Source organism: Trachurus japonicus, chromosome 13 (assembly GCF_045865225.1).
Source record: "Trachurus japonicus isolate A0001 chromosome 13, Traja_1.0".
NCBI lineage: Eukaryota > Metazoa > Chordata > Actinopteri > Carangiformes > Carangidae > Trachurus > Trachurus japonicus.
Window position 1 is genome coordinate 24,347,073 of NC_140919.1, and position 20,006 is coordinate 24,367,078.

Genomic DNA, 20,006 nt, shown 5'->3' on the forward strand with positions numbered 1-20,006 from the left:
CTTCTCTCAATCAGTGGAAACCCGATCTACCTGGTGCACGCGTGTGGCTGGGAGTGTGCATGTCGGGTGCGCCTGCCTCTCCTCTCGGTTGCACTAATGACAACGTTAATTTGACTTAATGATGATGATAAGGAGAGTGAATACACTGATGATTGGAACAAACGTTAGGAATGTATTCTTTCTGAAGTCTAGACACCTTTTGATATGATCGTTGATGTGTGACTGTTATTATTATGACTCACAGATATGTGAACTGTTTTTCATCCATACCTTTTCTGTTGATGAGATTAGTCACGGCCTGTAGCTCAGATCCCCCCCAGAGAACACTGTCTCTCTCTGTATCTCTTGATTATCTTTAAACCCACAGAGGCTTCCACGCCTTTCAATTAAGCATTGGCAAAATGTGAATACATATGTAAATAGTAAATTGAAAAGTATGGTATTTTTGGAGCAGGGAGAGTGTTTTACTTACTTAGCATTTTTTTGAGATGAGATCGGACTTCCAGATAAGCAGGTGTACAGACAAAGGGGTAGACTAACAAACAAGCAGGCAGTAGCTGCAGTGACCTTTTTGTAGAGATTAGCCCAGCTGATTACAGCATCTCTTGCAAACAAAACAGTGGACAGGCAACTAGCAGGAGAAAAAAGGGGGTCTTTCATAGGGTTGCTGTAAAAAGCAGAGATGTACTTAAAAAAGAGAGACAGGACAGAATGAATTTATGAAGGACACGCTCTGAATAAATTGAAAAAATCCATCAGCTGCCATGGCCATGTTTTATAGATGCTCTTGTTGACATTGCAGTGAGGAAACACATCAGGCAATCGAGAGGCCCTTGGAGGAATACTGAAGTGTAATCATCAGTCCAGCTGATTGCAGTTCAAGTTTTGAGTCTCTATCTGTTTTACTATAGTTCTGAGATTGTATGTCTCAAAATTGGCATTGTTATCCAAATATTGCATGACTATACTGTACATAAAGGGTGTGATACTGCTGCCATCCATATTCTGAACCTTACGCAGCAGTTTAGATTCAGTGTTAACTTCCAGAAAAACACGTCACGTCAGTACCACACAGAAAGCAACTTGGGGAGAAAATTTCTCAAGATAAATAATATCAGATAATTCTGTCATCTCCACTTCTCTGTTGAAGTTATTGTTGCATGGTGACAGAGTTGGAAGCATGGATCCTTTGAAGTGTGACTGATGTAGTGAAGTGCCACAAACATCTGACAGCAGAGTTTGTTTTTAATGGCACAGCATTCACAAGGTTCTGACAAATCTAACTGAACTGACACAACTGACTAAAGATGGTCGAGTTATCTTTAGAAGCTGAGTCTCAAATAGACAACCCTTTCAAGCTCCTGAAAAATATTCACGTTTTGAGCTGTGTTACAAGGCAACCATCAAAACTGCTTTAGAAAAAAAAACACAAAATGATTTTACCTTTTGTAATTGGTTGCAAAGTATCAGAAAGTATGTTTGGATAGTATTCTAACATGAGTTGCAGCTCCTCTCTTTATGAACGTGCCGTGAGTAAAGAGCTTAGATGAATACATGTGCACAAGCAGCATGAACGCCCAGTATTTAGCCCTGTGTCCCTGAAATTTGTTTTGAGGTCAATCCCTTCAGGGGTGTGAGCAGGAGGGCTGTAGGAAACAGGAGGCATGCCACGGCACACACACACAAACACACACACACACACATACACACAGGCATACAGACAGCAGGGTGGTGCATGAACACCATCAGCAGGCTACAGAGACCTGGTTAACACAATTTATACTAGCAATCTGACACTCACTGTGGAGCATCCTCTGTTGCAGTAAAGAAAGTGGTAAAGGAAAGATGTGTAGAACAAATACCACAAAATAACAAAACGAATGTTAGAATGTGTGACATGGACAGAATTAAATATGGGTTTAAAAAAAAGTAGAAAGAAAGTCAAAGAGAAAGAGTAAGAGAGAGCGTTGTCTGGGGTGCACCCCCCCCCCCACACACTAACCTAACTTTGTCCCTTCACCCCATCTGATTTGTCCTCCCCTTGCTCCCTGTCCTCCTCATTTCCCTCCCCCTCTTCTTCCTCCTGGCTGTGGTCCCCTCGCCCATCTTGTCTGTCTGTCCCTCCATCCTCTGCTCTGACCAAACTATTTTATCTGTCCCTCCTTTTTTACTTAAAGAAACGCGGTCAACCTGGCCGTGCTAAAGCTCAACGAGCAGGGCCTGTTGGACAAATTGAAAAACAAGTGGTGGTATGACAAAGGAGAATGTGGCAGCGGGGGAGGGGATTCCAAGGTTAGCCCTCTCTGTCTGCCCACCCCACCACTAGAGGACGGGGGCTGCTCACCGGCTGGGCAGCCTGCGACAGTCCCCGTCCTGGGAGAGTAACGCATGCATCTGCCCTGGGAAAGAGTCAAACAGCAAACAGGGAGGGCAAAAGTGACACCCTAAAATCCCCTGAGATGCCCTGCGGCTTCAAAAATAGGCTCAATGTTGCATCTGTTGTCAGTGGTGTGTGCCTTTTTATGTAAAAGGTTCAGACTCAGTGACAAAGGTACAACACTTTGCTTGTTGAGGTTCGGAGAAAGTGAAGATAATATCCTGGAAGAACAGCAAAAATAATGAGATTTTGGAGAGAAATCAGTCATTTGTCTTGTAGAGACTCAAAGTGCTTTTTAAAAGATCAATATATTATATAAATTTATGTTGAATCATCAGAAAAAGAAAAAAATATACAATCATGCAGAGAAATGTGTCTAGTTTGCAGGTGAGTGCCTGCCAAGATAAATAAAGCACCCATCATTATAAATATTCCCAAATTTGATCTGGTTATGCCCCTCTGAAAGGACAGAGTGTGAAATAATGGGCGGATAGCTCAGTGATGAATATGTGGAAAAAGAAAGCAGAGCAGTTACTGCTGAGACAGGAATATTCGCCCCCTAGTGGCAGCTCTGGGGAGAGGAGCGAAAGGAATGAGAGACGTGAAACCGAACCTCATCACTCCACTGTTGCACAAGTGCACAGCAGACAAAACAGGTCTTAAAGTGTTTAATGGGAAAATGAGACCCAAGTGAAACTATACCTGCCTCTCAGATTCTCTTAGTCTCATGTTGACTCGAGGCAGAGGGGAGGATGAATAATTGATAGAAGCTGAATGCAATTACAGGATAAAGTTTCCTAGTTCTCCTGATCGTTTGTAGAGTTTCAACTGTTCTATTCGGCGTAGTTTCTCTCAGTGCAGTTTTCTGCTTTGTGTTGAAGAATCAAATATTTATACAGTTTTTGTTACTCTTAGGTCCTGAAAAATACTCGTCATCTCCTGTATGTTTAAGTAAAGCTGTAATTCAATTCAGTTCAATTCAAAGTTTATTATATAATTTTACAACATCTGGAAAGGTCATTAAAGTGCTTTACGTGGACAAAAAGATACAAATTAAATTGACAGCAAGAATGGAACAACCATTAAAACATTAAAAACATATCAAACAGGAATGTGTAACAGCATCACTGGATGTTGAAAGCCGTAAATAAATGGCTCTTGAGTTTGGTATAGAGCCAGGTTGTCAATAGCACGACCTGGCTTTAAATCCTGTCCTCTACTTATTTTATCCAATAATACCAAAGGTTTCATCCAGTGTAGCTATAACCCATCTCATTTGAAATAGGCTAAAGTAAATCCCTCGACTGAGATGTGAAACCATTGGTCAGCCCACCCAGCTTCAAATCGTTTAACAGTGAGATAAAAGGCGTTTGTCACACTGATAATGCTAACACGTTGATGTTCTGGAAGTAGGCTTATGTTTACCATTCCCCACCCCTCATTTAAAGTGCTAACGTGTGCTACATTAAAAGTCAAGTCTGCATGATGGCAATAATTTTACACTGGACATTTTACGTATTGGACAGATTGATACTGTGTCCAGTTTAGGCACTAGAGGGACAGTCAGGGCACAGCTTAAGTTATTACAATTCATTCGGAAGGGGCCTTGAGTGTCGGGCCGACCATTAAACTAACATTAGCATTCATCTACACTGCTAGTATAGCTTAAATGATCTGAGAGTAGTTTAAGAATTTATTAGGTTACAGTACAGTGAATAGATTTGTAAAGGAGGGGACATGGGACCTGAGTGCAACAAGAAAAGATCATTCTTGTAAAAGGTTAGGAGCTTCCTCTGACCCTTAAAGAGTTTATGAAATCCACAAAGATTCAGACCTGTCTCAGTGCAGCTCACTCTCCCGGCTGTAGCACAGTGCTAGCCAGATGTCAATAGTCCTGGCTTAACAGTACATGTCTCTGGTTCAATTCAGGATTAGCTGGGGCAGTATGGGTGTGTTACCTGAAGTGACAAAGGTGGGTCCCACTCATATGTCTGTAGCTCGCCTTAGCTCCTTGCTCCCCCCAGCCCCTCCTCAACGAGCATACACACATGTACTCAGTGGGATCCATGCTAGGTCACTTAATCTAAACAAAACGTTTCTATGTGACTGAGCTGTGCTATGCAAATGTGAAATACCTTAATAACATAAAATAACATGACCTATGATGTTATTTATGTTATTTTTACACGCGAAGAACCCCGGTAAACCTTGCAGTTTTGAAACTGAGCGAAGCAGGCGTCTTAGACAAACTGAAAAACAAATGGTGGTATGACAAGGGAGAGTGTGGACCCAAGGACTCTGGAAGTAAGGTCAGTCTCACGCTGCTGCGGCCCACAGAACGCTAGCCTGAAATTCTCATCCTGAATACGCTCCAGATTACTGCAACTACTGTCTTAGAAATAGATTTTAAAACACCTTCTCAATTAGCCTGAAAAATTTCTTGAATGTGCTCCAAAGTAGACTCTCTTTCCTATGTCTATTTTGATGGTGGACCACATTTATCTAAATCTGCATCAGAGTAAACTCAGATTCTTGTTCAGTTTCTGTAGCAATCTGTGGCAGTCCCATCTTCATTACAGTCAGCATTAGAACTCCAATGTAAATTGTGATGATCATCAGCCAATTTCCACTCTCATGTTTTTGTTTTGATCTCATACACAGCCCATGTATGGTAACCTGTTACACATCCACCAGATGAAAATATATCTGTCTCTTTACGTTCAGTAACAGTAACTTGTTTGCAAATATTGGCTTTTGACTTAATCTTTGAAATTTAATGAGGAATAGGCTACATATATATCTCTCTTAATTGAATGCTTGTTAATGCTTTATTTTACAGGTGCATGTTGTTTTAAATAATATCCTAGATAGCTTTCTGGGAGAACTATATTATTTGGTACTAATTATAGGTTAAATAGAATATTGCAAATTCATATTTAAGCTTTATGAATGTTCACAGTGCACATCAGGTCATCTCTTTAACTAAATAACTATTTCCTCTGGAACCAAATTGCATTGTTCTCATTCAGAAAGTTTCCTATGAAATTATTTGGAAATGACAGACCTGTGAAATAAAGCACCACCATGTTTAATATTAGCATTGCTATTACAGCTAATTTATTGTGCATATCTTGGCACTTAATAATTACAATTATTTTAGTAATAGGAGTAGAAAAGAAATTGTAGTAAAGTATTTAATTAGTATAATTAAAATGTAGGATATGGGAGTTGCTATAGATGTTTAACACAGACTGGAGCCTTTAAATGTCAGCAAAAGTATTGTGAAATGCCATCACCGCTCAGATTAAAGCCAGCTCTGTCATTTATTTAAAGTGATTTAGACCCTTTTTTGACTTAAATTAGATGTTGAATCAAGCTGTTTTTCATGAATGTCTTGCAGTAGAAATGTAGTGTGCTATAGTTGTACTGATAAGTAGGGTATATGTACAGTATGTAGAAATTGTTGTGGTAACAGTAGTAATTGTAGCTGTAGAAGTAATGTGATCATTTGTAATACATAGACGTAGAAGTGCAGTAACAATGTAGTATGAGTAATTTGTCTGTTTTTCTCTGATGGTCTCCACTTCTTTGTGTCTAATCTTTTCTACCTTATTTTCTCTGTCTGCTTTTTCCCACCTCTTTATCTGTGCTCTTACCCCTCCTCCATATTCTAACATCCTCCTGCTTTCTCTTCATGCTTTCTTCATGTCCTCTATCGTTCACTCCCCCCCTCTCTCATTCTTCTCTCAATATTGTTCTTTTTCACTCCACCTCCCTCCCCTTCTGTAATCATCTTTTCTATGCACCCACCTGAACTAACCAACCACCTTACCTCACCTCCCCTCAACAACCGTCCTTTAACTCTGCCAACACCCCCCCTCCCCTCCCCTCCTCCCCCACTCTGGCTCCCTCTCTCCAGGACAAGTCGTCTCAGGCTCTCAGCCTGTCCAACGTGGCTGGGGTCTTCTACATCCTTGTGGGCGGCTTGGGCCTGGCCATGCTGGTGGCCCTGGTCGAGTTCTGCTACAAGTCACGGGCCGAAGCCAAGCGCATGAAGGTGGACCTTAGCCCCCCCCACTGCCCCAGCCCCTCCCCCAGCACCCAGAATCTAGCCACTTATAGGGAGGGGTACAACGTGTACGGCTCCGAGGGGGTCAAGATATAGGGGTAGGATTTAGAGGCTCCCATATAGGTGGGGTAATGGTGGTGTTGATCATGGTGATGGTGCTGTAGATTATTGTATTGTCAATGTAGCGGCTGTCGCAGCAGCCCCTCGCAACCGTGTTGTTCTTCATGTGGTGATGAGGATGTGGTCAAGCATTGTGGAACCAATGTAACATTTTACATTCTTTTTTTGCCTGTTTTTTTTTTATTTATTTAGATTTTAGACCAATATTTTTCTTCCATTTTTTGGGGTTGAAATTTGCTTTGAGTTTTGTTATAACAATGTTTTTTTATCATTTAGTACCTCACTAGATTGGGGTTAGCTAAGTAACTAAATATTTGGTTCCATCGTCTTTGGCTGCAGATGATGATGATGATGATGGTGGTGATGATGATGATTATGAAGACAGTGATGGTGATGCTCTTAGTCAATGGCTTGACTAGGCACCTGCATTGTAATCTTAGATAATAGTGGGAAAAGAATTGATGAAGCAGGGATGTGCAACTCCAGCCTCAGGGTCTACCATTTGTATAATCCTTCAAGTTATAGATAATTGCATCATCAATTACTCTTCTGATTGTTTTAGCATTTATAGTTTCATCATTCTGTGATTTCACTTCATTTGTTTTGTCCGAACAAAACATACAAAAACTCAAACCGTTTTTGATCGCAAAATAAACACTCTCATATTCTAGCATACATTATAAAATGTCCAGGTTTTTGATGCTAACTTGTAATGTTTCAGTATTTTCCTGGCTAAGCTATTAAAAGTTTGTAGGGATAGTACATTTATTCTGCTAAAAAGTTGTTATGTGTAGTGTTTCTCATTAAAATCTGTAACTGCTCCTAGCTACAAATTAATTGGCTAAAATTAGTCATTACTGATTTGCATCTGACCAAATTGTTTTCATCCTTAATGTGATACGTAGATATATCTGCCAGAAATACACAGTGAGACAGTTTTATGCCTGGGTGATCTGTCTTTCACCACAATTTCCATAACTAGATTTCTCAGTTACTTCTCGCAGCATCATAAAAAAGTAAGGGTGAAGTCATTTGTGAGGTTGATATGAAAGCAGAAAATAGTCAGTGTTTTATTGCTTGTTAAGCCAGTTCAAACCAATTTAGGGTGAGACATTGAGTTTTGACAGCTTAAGTTAAGTTTCTGTGTTCTGCGGCTTTCTTTCCCAGTTGGAGATTTTCTTCACAATTAGTGTCCTCCTCTTGAATTACTGTAGTCAAACTGTTGATTCAGTGGTTGAGAAAAAGTTGAGTAGAGAAATAGCTGAGTTTACTTATTGTCAGTGGTCATAAGAGGGTATCAAGTATTTACTATACACATGTACATTTAATTTACCAACTATACCAGTAAAAGAACCTAAAGCATCTTAGCCAGGATTTATTTTTACTGAAATGACATTTCACAGCTATGGTGGCTGAAACTCAGAACCATTGCCATTATGTATGTATATGTATAAATGTGTCATCCATGAAGCGGAGTTGTGCACCCCTGCTATTGATGCTCCAAACAGGCATTTTGACTTATTCCAGCCCCAACCACTTCAAAACAGCCCATCTATTTAGTGTGAATACAGAGAAATGACAGTTGAATCCAACACTTCATATAGAACGGCTACTTAGTGATATTGTTGTAAAAACATGACTCATGTTTATTGATAATGAAATTAACTGAAGCAATTAACTGAAGGGAAAGGAAACACTGGACCTCATTTTGGTAGGTTGAGCCAACCATTCAGAAGCCCTGTAAGTTTATATTTAATGACCACCCTAAGATAATTAGCAGGATCAATACGGAGGATGCAAAAATAAAGATTGCTAAATGTGGTACACTAAATATTGGCTATTATCTGTTCAAAGATAATGGTACCAACTTGAGATGAAACACAAAGTCGAGATAAACCAATTTGAGAATGGAGCATTTGGCCTATACTCAGAAGCAATAACATTGATCTTAATAGCGTTCCCTCCCTCACTGCAATGTGCTGTGAAACTCTCTGGACTTTTGCCATATATTTTTGTTGCAATGATATAATACAAAACAATCTTTAAAAAAAACATATTGGTTTCTTGAAAATTGTCTTAAATGATCATTTAGAGCGGTCAATCAGCATTATGCACAGCTCCACTACTTCCTGAACTATAGCCAGCTCCTTTATTTCCTGTCTTACATTATTGGACAAACTGATTAATCCAGGTGTGTCTGGAAGTAGTGGAGCTGTGCATAAAGCCAATTATTGTCTTTAGTTTTTAATTTAGCTGTACATCAAAATGATAGCATTCACTGAAACAGAGGGAAGGAAGCTTGTCTTACCAAACTCAGTTGGCTGTTTGTAGATGCTTATAAGGGCTATTTGTTTATGCACAAAAAAATCGAATTGCTAAGTTTCAGAAATCAGATATGATATTTTATTTCCTAGCATCATTTACTGAGGTTATTCTGACACATAGAAACACAGACTGTACTGAAAAATAAGAAACACAGAGTAGCCCATCTGTGTGAAGTGTCACCCGACTCTGAGCAGTATAGTCAGTCACTCCCTCTCTATAAATCTGAAACCTTGAAAGAAAAAATCACTCCTTTATGTTTTCCTTTTGTCTTTTACCAAAGTCCTCACCTTCCAAATCCTATCCTTTCAAATCCTCACCTGGATCTGTCAGATTACTGAAACCCAAAACCCAGAAATGCATGGTCACCTATGAAATGCAGATGTCTACAACCTAAATCCTCTTGTCCACCTTGTACGTGTTTGTTGGTTGTTGCCTGCTTTTTAAATTTACTTTTGCCTTCATTAGAACTGTGCTCGTATTTGGACAGTGTTATCGCCTTAGTGAGATTTGAATGTGTACATGTTTGGGGTGCATTCACACCACACACACACACACACACACACACACACACAGAGGCATGCTGAGAGCGTAACTCACATGCTGCTGTAGTTTCATGGTGTTCCTCATCAACTGTTGGTGGCAGTAACGTTCTAACAAACATGGTAATGCACTGACAAAGCCAGGGAAGAAGACTTCTAGTAATTAAACATGGCAGCAAACAAGCTACAATGAAAAATTAGCTTTAAAAAATAGATATGAGGAAGGATATGCACTCATTTGTTAGGAACACAAAATAGATAGATGAAAAACAAGAAATCACAATTTGGCAGGTTTCCTATATGCAATTTACTTCTAACTTTTATGCTTTTGGGCTGCAGCCAGTGATCATGATGAGTAATTAATCAGTTAATTTTTAATGCGGTGCTTAAAATTGTGATGATGAACATGGTACAAACATAGAAATTTTATGGAATTGTTTGTAACTACACTGTAAGTGTGATTGCACCCTCAGACTTTTCTACCTGTTATCGTAACGTGGGTACTGTGTGTGTACAGGCACATGCATGTATAAACGTTTTTAGTGCATGTGTTTGTATAGAAATGTCTTTACACAGATAGTTGCTTTTTTCTATGACTATAAGATGATTTTTTTCCAAACAAGCTCTCTGCTCTGCCATCTCTGTCCTCCTCTCCATCTTTCCTCATGTAGCTGTCGTTTTCTGAAGCCATGCGGAACAAGGCCCGTCTGTCCATCACAGGAAGTGTGGGGGAGAATGGCCGCGTCTTGACGCCAGACTGCCCCAAAGCCGTGCATGCTGGCCACGCCTCCCTCCGACACTCCGGCCTTGCAGTGGTCTCCTCTGGACTGCCCTGAAAACCAAAAACACCTGCCGTGCCTTAACGACACACAAACATACAGACTTCGGGAAGGACACACACACATACATACACCAACACATACATATCCACATATGCATACATACATAACATGCACACACACATGCATAAAGTTACAGAAACTCAAATACAAATACTCAGACATAGAGATACAGAACACACCTTTTACACACTTGAACACACACAGCGCATCATCATCTCACTTTCTTGTTGCCATTGACTTATTTTACAAGAGACAAGTGAAATACAACTGAGGAGTGAACGGCGGAGAAAAAACAAAAACAAAGGACAACTATGACTATCACACTTGCCTGCAGCATTCTTTTTTTAATTTTTTTTTTTTTTTTTGGGAAGATACCGTCCTGATATCTACAATCCAACAGGAAAGCCAGCACAGACTTAAATGAAATGAAATATGAGCTGTGAACATGACCACAAAACTGATCATGATGATGATAGTGATAAAGATGATGATCGCAGCTGCTGGTACAAACAAAACAACAACAACGAAAAGACAACCAAACAACTCTGTTCCCGCTCTGTCTTCATTGGACAATGTTGGCCAACAAGCCACACCCTTTGACAACGCCTTACTAAGTCTACATTGTTTTCATCATCATCATCATCATGGTCATCAACATCTTATCTTGCCTGCAAAGACTGAGTGCCAGGTGTTATCACCCTTAGAAGACCAGAAAACTGTAAGCTTGAACGTTTGGACTGTGCAAACCCACTACTTTGCCATGGACTGTTCAAACTGAATGAAAATGCTTTCTTACTACGCATATAGAATGGTTCCTCGCCTCAAACCAGCGGGATAATCAACCAATATAGAACAGAAGTAACCTCGAAACACATACGTGTGGCTGATCTCGGCCGCAGAATTCACAGGGGTTTGTAAAAGAAGAAAATAAACAGTAGTAATTAACAAAGTCCGTCATCAACAGCATCATCGTGACAGTAGAAACGCTAAATAGTGAAGATTACTTTTTTGCCAAGTGGCGAAGGCAATGTTTGAGCTGTATATTCAATGGTGGAAAGAAAAAATGAAGATCTAAAAATGGCTACCTTACAAAGTGCTTCTCAGTAGGAGCACTGGGCCCTTACAGAAGTTCAAATGATGGAGGAAATGGGAACAAATATGGTGTTTTTAAGAGGCAGGAATGGAAAGCTTTTCAAATGTTGTGAAGAAATTCAGCCTCCATATCCCCTCAAAAAATTGATCCAAACAGCAACACAATGGGAAAAGGCAATTCAAATTTAGTTTTTCTTTGCACGTTTTTCCCACAGTGGAGCTTTTCGACTGATTAACAGTTTGTTTCAAGATCTGTGATAACGCTGACAATAACTGGTCTGTATTGTGTGCACTTCATTCGACTTAAATGGTATAGACCTACGGGTACAATTTTCAATTTCTCTAAAAGTGTAGATTCCATTGGGCAGTTTGGTTGTCATTTGAGATGCTTGAGTCTTCTCCAGTGGCCGGGGAAAGGTACTATATCAGAAAGCTTGCTTTTTAAAACTGTTGTAAATAACTGCGTAGCAAAACAGAACTCACCTGTCTTTTTTAATCATCTTAGATAACAATTCATTGCAATAATGGATATAAAAGAAAATGCCACTACTTGTAATTAAGATAAAAATCTTTTTTTATAAATCTACATATTATATATAATACAAATAAATATATATCTATAGAGAGCTATAGAAGACATTGATCACTGATTGTCAGAGGCCATGGCATACATTCTGTTATATGGCTGTTTTTTGATAACTTGAGAATATTAATATGCCACAGTCTTTGTGTGTCCTACTCAACACTGAATGTCCATCTGGTACTCACACGGACACACACGTAGAAACGCACGCACACACATTGCTGCATATACAGGGTCCGCTCTGAGTGATCACTCCAGCACCATGAGAGGTTTGGATGATTTGTTTTTGCCTGTCTTGTCTGTTTTGCCATTCGTGATTCTCTGCTTTGCATTGTCTACCGCCGATTTTGCCCCCACAGTCTCTCTGTTGGTGGGCTGCAAAAGCCCCTGAAACAGTGTGTAGATGCCAGTATTCAAACACTGAAGCCAATACAATGAAGGCGCATTTTGGCAGGCCTCGAGAGAGAGGATGGGCCACTGTGATTACTGTACCGTAGGAAAGCAAAGCTGTCTGACATTTCAAGAGTGCAGCGTTTGTGTTGCATTTCATACCACCTCAGTGCTTTTTGTTGTTTGTCTTCTCATCAAATGTGAGTCAGCGACAGATTGAAATCCAGAGTTCAGACTGGAGGGGAGTTTGTACTTTTCGAGGACATGATTGGATTCATCATGCTAGGCGAGAGCAAGCAATCCTACACAATTTTAACAATCTACTGTATGGCACATCTGCTTACTGCCATCATTGGGGATATGAGATACATGGTGCTGACAGAAGGGACTGTGTCATATTACATTATAATACAGTATGTGGGAATGAAGTCTTGTATTTTCTGCCCTGCTCACCTCAGCTTACGTGTGCTCCTTTTTGAAAATTCTGCTGTTTCCCCTGTGCCCTTCCTCCCACCTCTCAAATTTTCCGTCTCTTGTTTTGTCTTTCCCTCCACCTCTGCTTTTATGTCCCCTCCTCTTCCACTGATAGACAGAAAACTCGGTTTAAAAAAAGTGCATCTCAGCAATGGCAAATGACTACATTTTCTGCCCTGATACACAGCAAAACAATGGGCTAGAGATGAATCAAGAACCCGAGACACCAGTTGACAATCTGAGTTTCTTCTGTCGCCTTGTTCAGAACACTGCATAACTTCTGCATTGTGACCTTTAACATTTCACACAAAAAACAAACATTGTCTTGAAAAAACAAAACAGTTTTCTCTGTTAAATTCAAACACATACCTCATGCATCAAATGTATTCAAGTCAAATGCAAACAGACAGAAGCATTCATAGAAAATTCTATCATAAAACAATGAATATCTCAAACAGAATATTAAAACAACCTCCTTCATGTCTGAGACAAACAAGGTTATCAGTGCAGCAGTACTGCAGCAATCCAGCATGTAAGAAATAGTGGGTTTATATATTGGATACATTTATGAAAGACAGTTCACACTGATCCAGCTATCATCAGACCAGACATGCCAGGCAGTTAAACTGTACATGACACCGTTGTGTTTATTTCTTTGCCACCTCCAGCACATAAAATTTCCTGCGTAGACAGCAAAAAGCTGGCTGCTGGCTTTAACACTGTTTCTTTCGTCCTTCATTTTGTTCTTTCCATTTGGTTTCCTTTTCTAGTAAAACATCAATGCTGAACCTGCTCTCTCTACGTGTCGTTCTTTTTCCATTTAAGGGCAGGGACTTGTTTACAGCTGCATTATGGGAGGTTATTGGAAAGTTTTCACCAGGTTGGATTGATGTCTTATTCATTTGGTTTATTGGGTGAAGTTGGCCAGTAACACAACACTATCTTGCAGTACACAAGGTAAATATAGAAAGAATGTGACTTTGCACAGAAAAGTGGAAGGTGTTTGATGTCAACTAACTCCTAAAGATACAACCATGCCATTGATTTTGACTGGCTTCACTTTATTTGGACATTTGGCTACCTCATATTAGGCGTGGTAGTGTGTAAGTGTCCTTGGTCTGTTAGATAGACTACAGTTGAATGCATGAATTAAAACATTTTTAATCCCAGATGACGCAAAGTAAGGGTGTTGACAAAGTGATATCCAAAGAGGGTCAGTGGAAAATAAGGGTTGGCAAGGTGAGCAATGAAGCAAATATTCTTTAAAAAGAAACTGTTTTAAAAGCATGCATCAGATTTGTTGAAATGTACATTTTGTATTCATATTGGTTTTATGTCATTTGAAATTACATTTGAACCATTTTTTAACAAAAGTAAGACCGTTGCCCCTGAAAATGTCCAATGGTGTAACCACAAAAGAATGATAAATATTAAATATTTTATCTACCTACTGTGGATTAAAGTGTAGCTACCTATAAAAAAGAAGCTATACTTTCTTCTGAAAATATTAATTGAAATAGATTTTTTGTTTGTTTGTGTTTGCTATATTTCTACATTTAAGTTTTAATGCATTTGGCAATACTGAGCAGGACATATTGTAAAAACACAAAAATAAATAATGTGACAAATGATGGAAAAATTGTCAAGAAACATGTGTTACATTGCAAAAGTGAATTACATTTATTTCACATTTGAGTCCAGATTTATTTTCCTGTATATGTGGTTACATCACTTGACATTCGGTTGCACCGCATAACATAATTGACTCATGTATGTATAATGTATGGGCCTACCACATGCAATGATCATCTATCCAGTAGTTAGATATCAAGACAAGTATGAATGTGAACCTCATACTGGTGCTAAAGGGAAATCAGGGGTTCATTATCATCAGGGATGATGATAGGAAGGAACCATGAATGTTGAGATACCATGTACAAGGACCAAAGTGGTGGGCAAACTGCTGTTCCCAGAGCTACACTCCTTTCATGGCTAAAAATTACATTAGTTGAACTTCAATAATCAGTTATGAGCCTAGTTGAACATTTATTATTATATTTGCAACCATCAGGGTCTTGAGAATTACAGCACAGCTGCAGTGGAAGATTTAATAGGAGATCAAATTCAAACCACAGCCAGAATTTAAATCAATTACTCAGTGGCTTTGATATGTTTTCAAGGACAGCTGGATATTTGAGCCCTATTTTTCATTCATGCAGTTCAGTGTTTGTGAACTGTCTCCTCTTCTGAAGACCAGCAGCTACAGGGTTAGGCCTCCCTGCTGTGAATTTGTCATTTAGGCTCCTTTTTTCTATCCATGGAGACCTAACACTCCTAATGCAGAGCCATCACTGACAAGTATTTCCCATTACCCACACACACACACACACACACACACTCTCATATACTCATATACCATGCTGGGTTATTACCGACAAGTATTTTCCATTTACCTGAAGATGAAACACAATAACAATTTTGAGGCGGTTCTGCCACCCTTTTAACCTTGCACCTTCACATGCAAATGCATGTGCACACTTATACACACACACAAACACACACATACACCTCCACCTGCATTCTGCCCTTTTTCTATCATAAGTGGAGAGTGAAAACAGCCTTTTACCTTTTTATTGGCTCATTTTCTCTCCTCTTTCTCAGTCTCTATCCATCCTTCTCTGAGCTCTGCTTTATATCCCATTCTTTTCAGCCCCCTCCCTAATGTTTCCTCTGTTCTCACTCTCTATTCCTCCCCTCATTCCCTTTATCCTCCCTCCCCCTGTCATATTTCATTTTTCCATTTTTGCATCGCTCTCTCTTCTGGGAATCCATCTCAAACCATGGTATCTCATTCGCAGCCCCTCTTGTATCATACTGCCTCCCCTGGTCTCTCTTTCTTTGAGGCATCTCCAATAGGAAATTAAATTAAAGCTGCAGGCGGTGTTGAGCGGGCACTTGCACCATCATGCATGTTTGGTGTGCTGGCAAGAGGTCAGTTGATGCACCCATGTGTTGTCACAATTATCAGGCTTGCTGATGAGAAGAAATTATGTTGTGTGTGGAGCGTGTTACAGACAAGTCTTATTTCTCTTCCTGTGTCCACTATGTGACAGTACATTACAAATATGGATTAGGTTCACCCTCAGCACCTAAAAAATGTCCCAGACCCATGCCCAATTAGAATATCAAATTAAATTACTGATGAAATTTAAATTTGTGAGTTTTTGCACATCACAAAGACAACAACACTATGTTGAAATAATGACACAGAATATCCTAAAATGCTGACCTCTTGTCTGCTTTTGTATACATTATATACAATATGTACAGAATTTCCTAGAAACATGGCCTTGTGTGTGGAGCCTTTAATTTTAATGGGTTTTCAAGCACTAGCCCCTGAAAAATGCATTTTTCAGGCAGATTAATAACCAATAGGTTGGTGGTACCTTCAGTACCAGGACCTGGCACCCCTCTGTGATCAGCTCTAATTCCAAAACCTTCTCACAAGCAGCTCATCCCTTATGCTGTTTTGTTGTTGCTGCTGCTGCTCCTGCTGCTGCTGCTGCTGCTGTGGTCTGTTCTGGGAAGTGCGATCCCTGCATGTAGTGCATATTTATATCCAGTGCATATACAGATCTATACACAACGTAAGACAAGAGTCAAACACACAAAGCTGTGTTTCTACCAAGCTGAATTAAAACAAATATAATTTTCGTACTGAATAAAGAATAAATCACATTGCTGCAGTATTCATTTCTGTAGCCAGCCGAGAAGTGTGACTAAACTATTTTCATTTTAGATTGAAGAGTGAATCAAATGGAACTGATGACAAGTCATGAAAAAACAGACTTGGTTTCTGCATGATTATCACAGGCTGAGCAATGTGGAAAATAAATATTTTCAGCTTTTCCACCAAGTATATGTATATGTGTTCAGGTTAAATCAGAGACAAGTAGCTGTGTCACCTTCTCTTTCTTTCAGCTCTTAAACACTCAAAAGAAATAATAGAGAAAGAAATGCTTCAGCCTTTACACTAAGTTCACTTTTAAAGCTGGGTGCAAAAAGCAGTACATCCCCAGAGTGCTTTTTAAGACTTCTGACAGCCTGCAGTGCCCAACGGCTCCAACAATATCACATTCTCTCCCAAATGTGGTGAGTTTGCTGAATTTCTCAAAGACAAGATATCAACATTGAGATCATAGTTAATCAGAAAGCCTTAATATCTCTTGCTCATCCACCCTGTGTCTGAATATAGAGCTGGCATCACCCCTTCTAAGAGAGGCTGAACTGAACTCACGCTCTTTGATCCTTTTAAAGACTGTTTTGTATTGTATGGCATGTTTTTTCATTGTCACATTCAGATGTCAAACTCAAATAGTCCTAATTCCTAATAATCTACTGCAGTAAGAGTTGCAAAGCATAAATATTTTTAAACCGAAGCAGCACCACTCTAAATCATTTTCAATGAAAACTGTAATGAAGGTAGAATTTGTTACTTTAGTCTGCAATAGTTTAAACTACATGTACCTATGGCAATAAGTGTATTTGTGCTATGCAGGTGTTACACAGGTATATGTTTCACTTACTGGTATAATCCCAGTCTCTAATCACTTGTGCTGTTGATGTTGATGAATCAGCATAGCAGAATGTTGAAATACTGCCAGTGATAAAGAAAATACATAGCTTTACTACCAACTGGATACACTTGCTAGAAGAGCTCACAGAATAAAGTTATTGGTGTAATAAAAATTCTGCTCAGGAATATCCATAAAGTCCATCCACTGTTCAAAACACCCTGGTATTCTGACTACCAGACCGACCGACCGTCTGAGAGCTTTAGGAGCAAAGATGTGCAAAGACCTTTGAGCTGCACTAATACTGAGGTGTGTGACCAGCAGACCAACAGCTTGTAGTTTTTTATCGTTACTGACTGTGGAACAGCCTGTCAGATGACCTGAGGTCATCTCAGTCTGTGGACAATGTTTCAACCCTTTTATGTTCCATATGTTTTCCTCCCTCTGTTGATCTGGTTTTATTTTTCTATTGCAATAGATAATGTGGACCATGATAAATGGGGGTTTGATTAACAAAACTATATGAAAAAGATTCTCTTCTCCACCTCTCACTAGTGCTCCCATGCCTCAGAAACAAAGTATAATCAACACAGCAGTTGGTGAGGTAGGTTACTGTATATTATGTCTCCAGTGGTGCTGAAGTACTTCTCCTGACAATATGGTGGATTTTCCTCCAGTTCTAAATCCAGCTAGAGCTAAAGAAGGGCCATTTATATGAAGCTTTCATCTCACAGGCAGACAGCAAAATAAACCTCAGACGGTAAAATCAACCAGTCTTTGTGATTCAATCTGCCTCCTTTGAGCCTCTGTTTGTGTGGGAGCTCAGGTGGTTTTAGAGTTTAAAAAAGGTCTCACTTATGGATTTCAATGTGTCTTTGTCTTCTCATGCTGCCATGCCTTAGTATCTTTGTTCGGTTTAGAGGCTCTGTTCTGCAGTTTCACAGCAACAAAATGCATTCATGCCATTGAGACATACATTCCAGTAAGCATTTTCAAACTGAAATGTAAAAAAAAAGGGGGGTAGTGTCACTCGGTTACATCAGTTTTATTGAAATCCTCAATAATCAACTCTTTAGGGTAACAGTGGCTGTGCAGCCAGTGGTGGTATGCTCTCAAAGTGATCTTACATTCTTGTTTCTGTCTCTCCTCATTTGCCTGCATTGATCTGGGAACCCCTGATGGGGCTTCCTGAAGAGCATCAACACAACACAGACAAAGAAGTGAACTGTCTTCTTATTCTCTTTTGCAATATTCCTCAAAGGCAGTGCTAAGATCATAAGAGATGACAGGAGAGAGACCACAGAGGCTGGTCATCAGGAGCACTACAGATTTTATTCAACTATAATCACAACAAAAATAGTTTGGAAGTTACATTTTTTTCACTCCTTTATTCCTTACAAAATTATTAACACAGAACCACAGGGACCATAATAATATAAAAAGAGATGTATAAATGTATGTCCATGCATATTGGAATCATAACAAAGACAATGATAAAATAAGACTGATAAAAAATAACACTGTTGGTCAGGCCATGAGTTATTTAAAGAAAAAAAATGTATTAATTAAAAGTGAAATATAAATACAATAATGTTATATAAATAATAATAAAAGTAAAAGTAAAAGGGTCATTATAATATAAGAAAACATAACCATAGAGCAGTATTTCACTTTAATTTTCCCATCATGCAAAACCAAACATCCAGTGACTGCTCGTCATAGCTCTTCTTTTCCAAATGCACAAATCGTACAAGTCAAAAGCACCAGACTGTGACAGGCTTTCTTCTTTAGCACGGAGAACGTTTTCACATATGTCACAGTAGGAACAGCACAGGTGTGAATAATAAAAATGATTAGCTGCCTCAGTTTCAGGTTCCTCACTGTCACACTGTCAAGGCTTACTGGGACACTTGAATAGAACAGAGCCGTTGTCAGTGTTATTGTGAACACACTTCTCCCTGCTACAACAAGGCAAACACTTCTGCCGAGAAAAAAACAACAGACGTGAAATATCACTTTAAAGCTGGTGGACAAATGCACATAGTTATAAAATATTCCATGTAAATCGTATTTTGAACACAAGCACTACTTGGCAGCAAACATAAACAGCAAATCTCTCTATACAAGTAACAGTTGTGTGCGCTTTTGTTTTTGTTTTTCAATGTTGGAAGCTACATTATATGGGCAAGCGTCCATGCAGTAGGTGAACTGGCACAGATTTGATGCATAAATGTAGAGTAAGACACCATGATCCCATTCTGTCATATATAAACCAATACAGAAACATTCAGATGTACAGTACAGTATATCCCAGTATTTAATGTTCTACACTGAAGTGTTCTGTGCATTGGTGTATTTCCGTGGCGCTTGTTATGTATTCAGCTTCTAACCAGCTGCTTGTACCAAACAACTCATCTTCTCTGTCTGCTCTGCCACAGATTTTATGAAGACATGATAAGGCACTGCTTTATTGTGATGTGTCAGCCCTTTATCTCTGTCTTCTCATTGGCCAATTTATAATCAGTAATGATCATTCAAGAGGCTCCGCACCTTCTTTAAGAACATATGTGTGTATGAAATTAGAGTTGATCAGGGAGCAGTTCTTTTCAGTATCAAAAGCT

At 39.3% G+C, this 20,006-nt stretch overlaps 1 protein-coding gene across 5 annotated transcripts in view; it reads left to right on the forward strand.

Moving 5' to 3' along the window:
• gria4a (glutamate receptor, ionotropic, AMPA 4a) overlaps window positions 1-10,575 on the forward strand; it is a 114,817-nt gene extending 104,242 nt beyond the window's left edge. Inside the window, exons 16-18 of one of the 5 annotated variants that reach the window (XM_085795498.1) lie at window positions 2,178-2,292; window positions 6,297-6,544; window positions 10,102-10,575. In XM_085795498.1, coding sequence (XP_085651624.1) covers window positions 2,178-2,292; window positions 6,297-6,542 — 361 coding nt within the window. In that variant the 3' untranslated portion in view covers window positions 6,543-6,544; window positions 10,102-10,575. Of the gene's footprint in view, window positions 1-2,177; window positions 2,607-4,571; window positions 4,687-6,296; window positions 6,545-10,101 lie in introns of those variants that run through there. The other 4 variants (XM_085795495.1, XM_085795497.1, XM_085795500.1 and 1 more) reach the window with 4 other exon arrangements.
• Window positions 10,576-20,006: the final 9,431 nt, after the last annotated feature.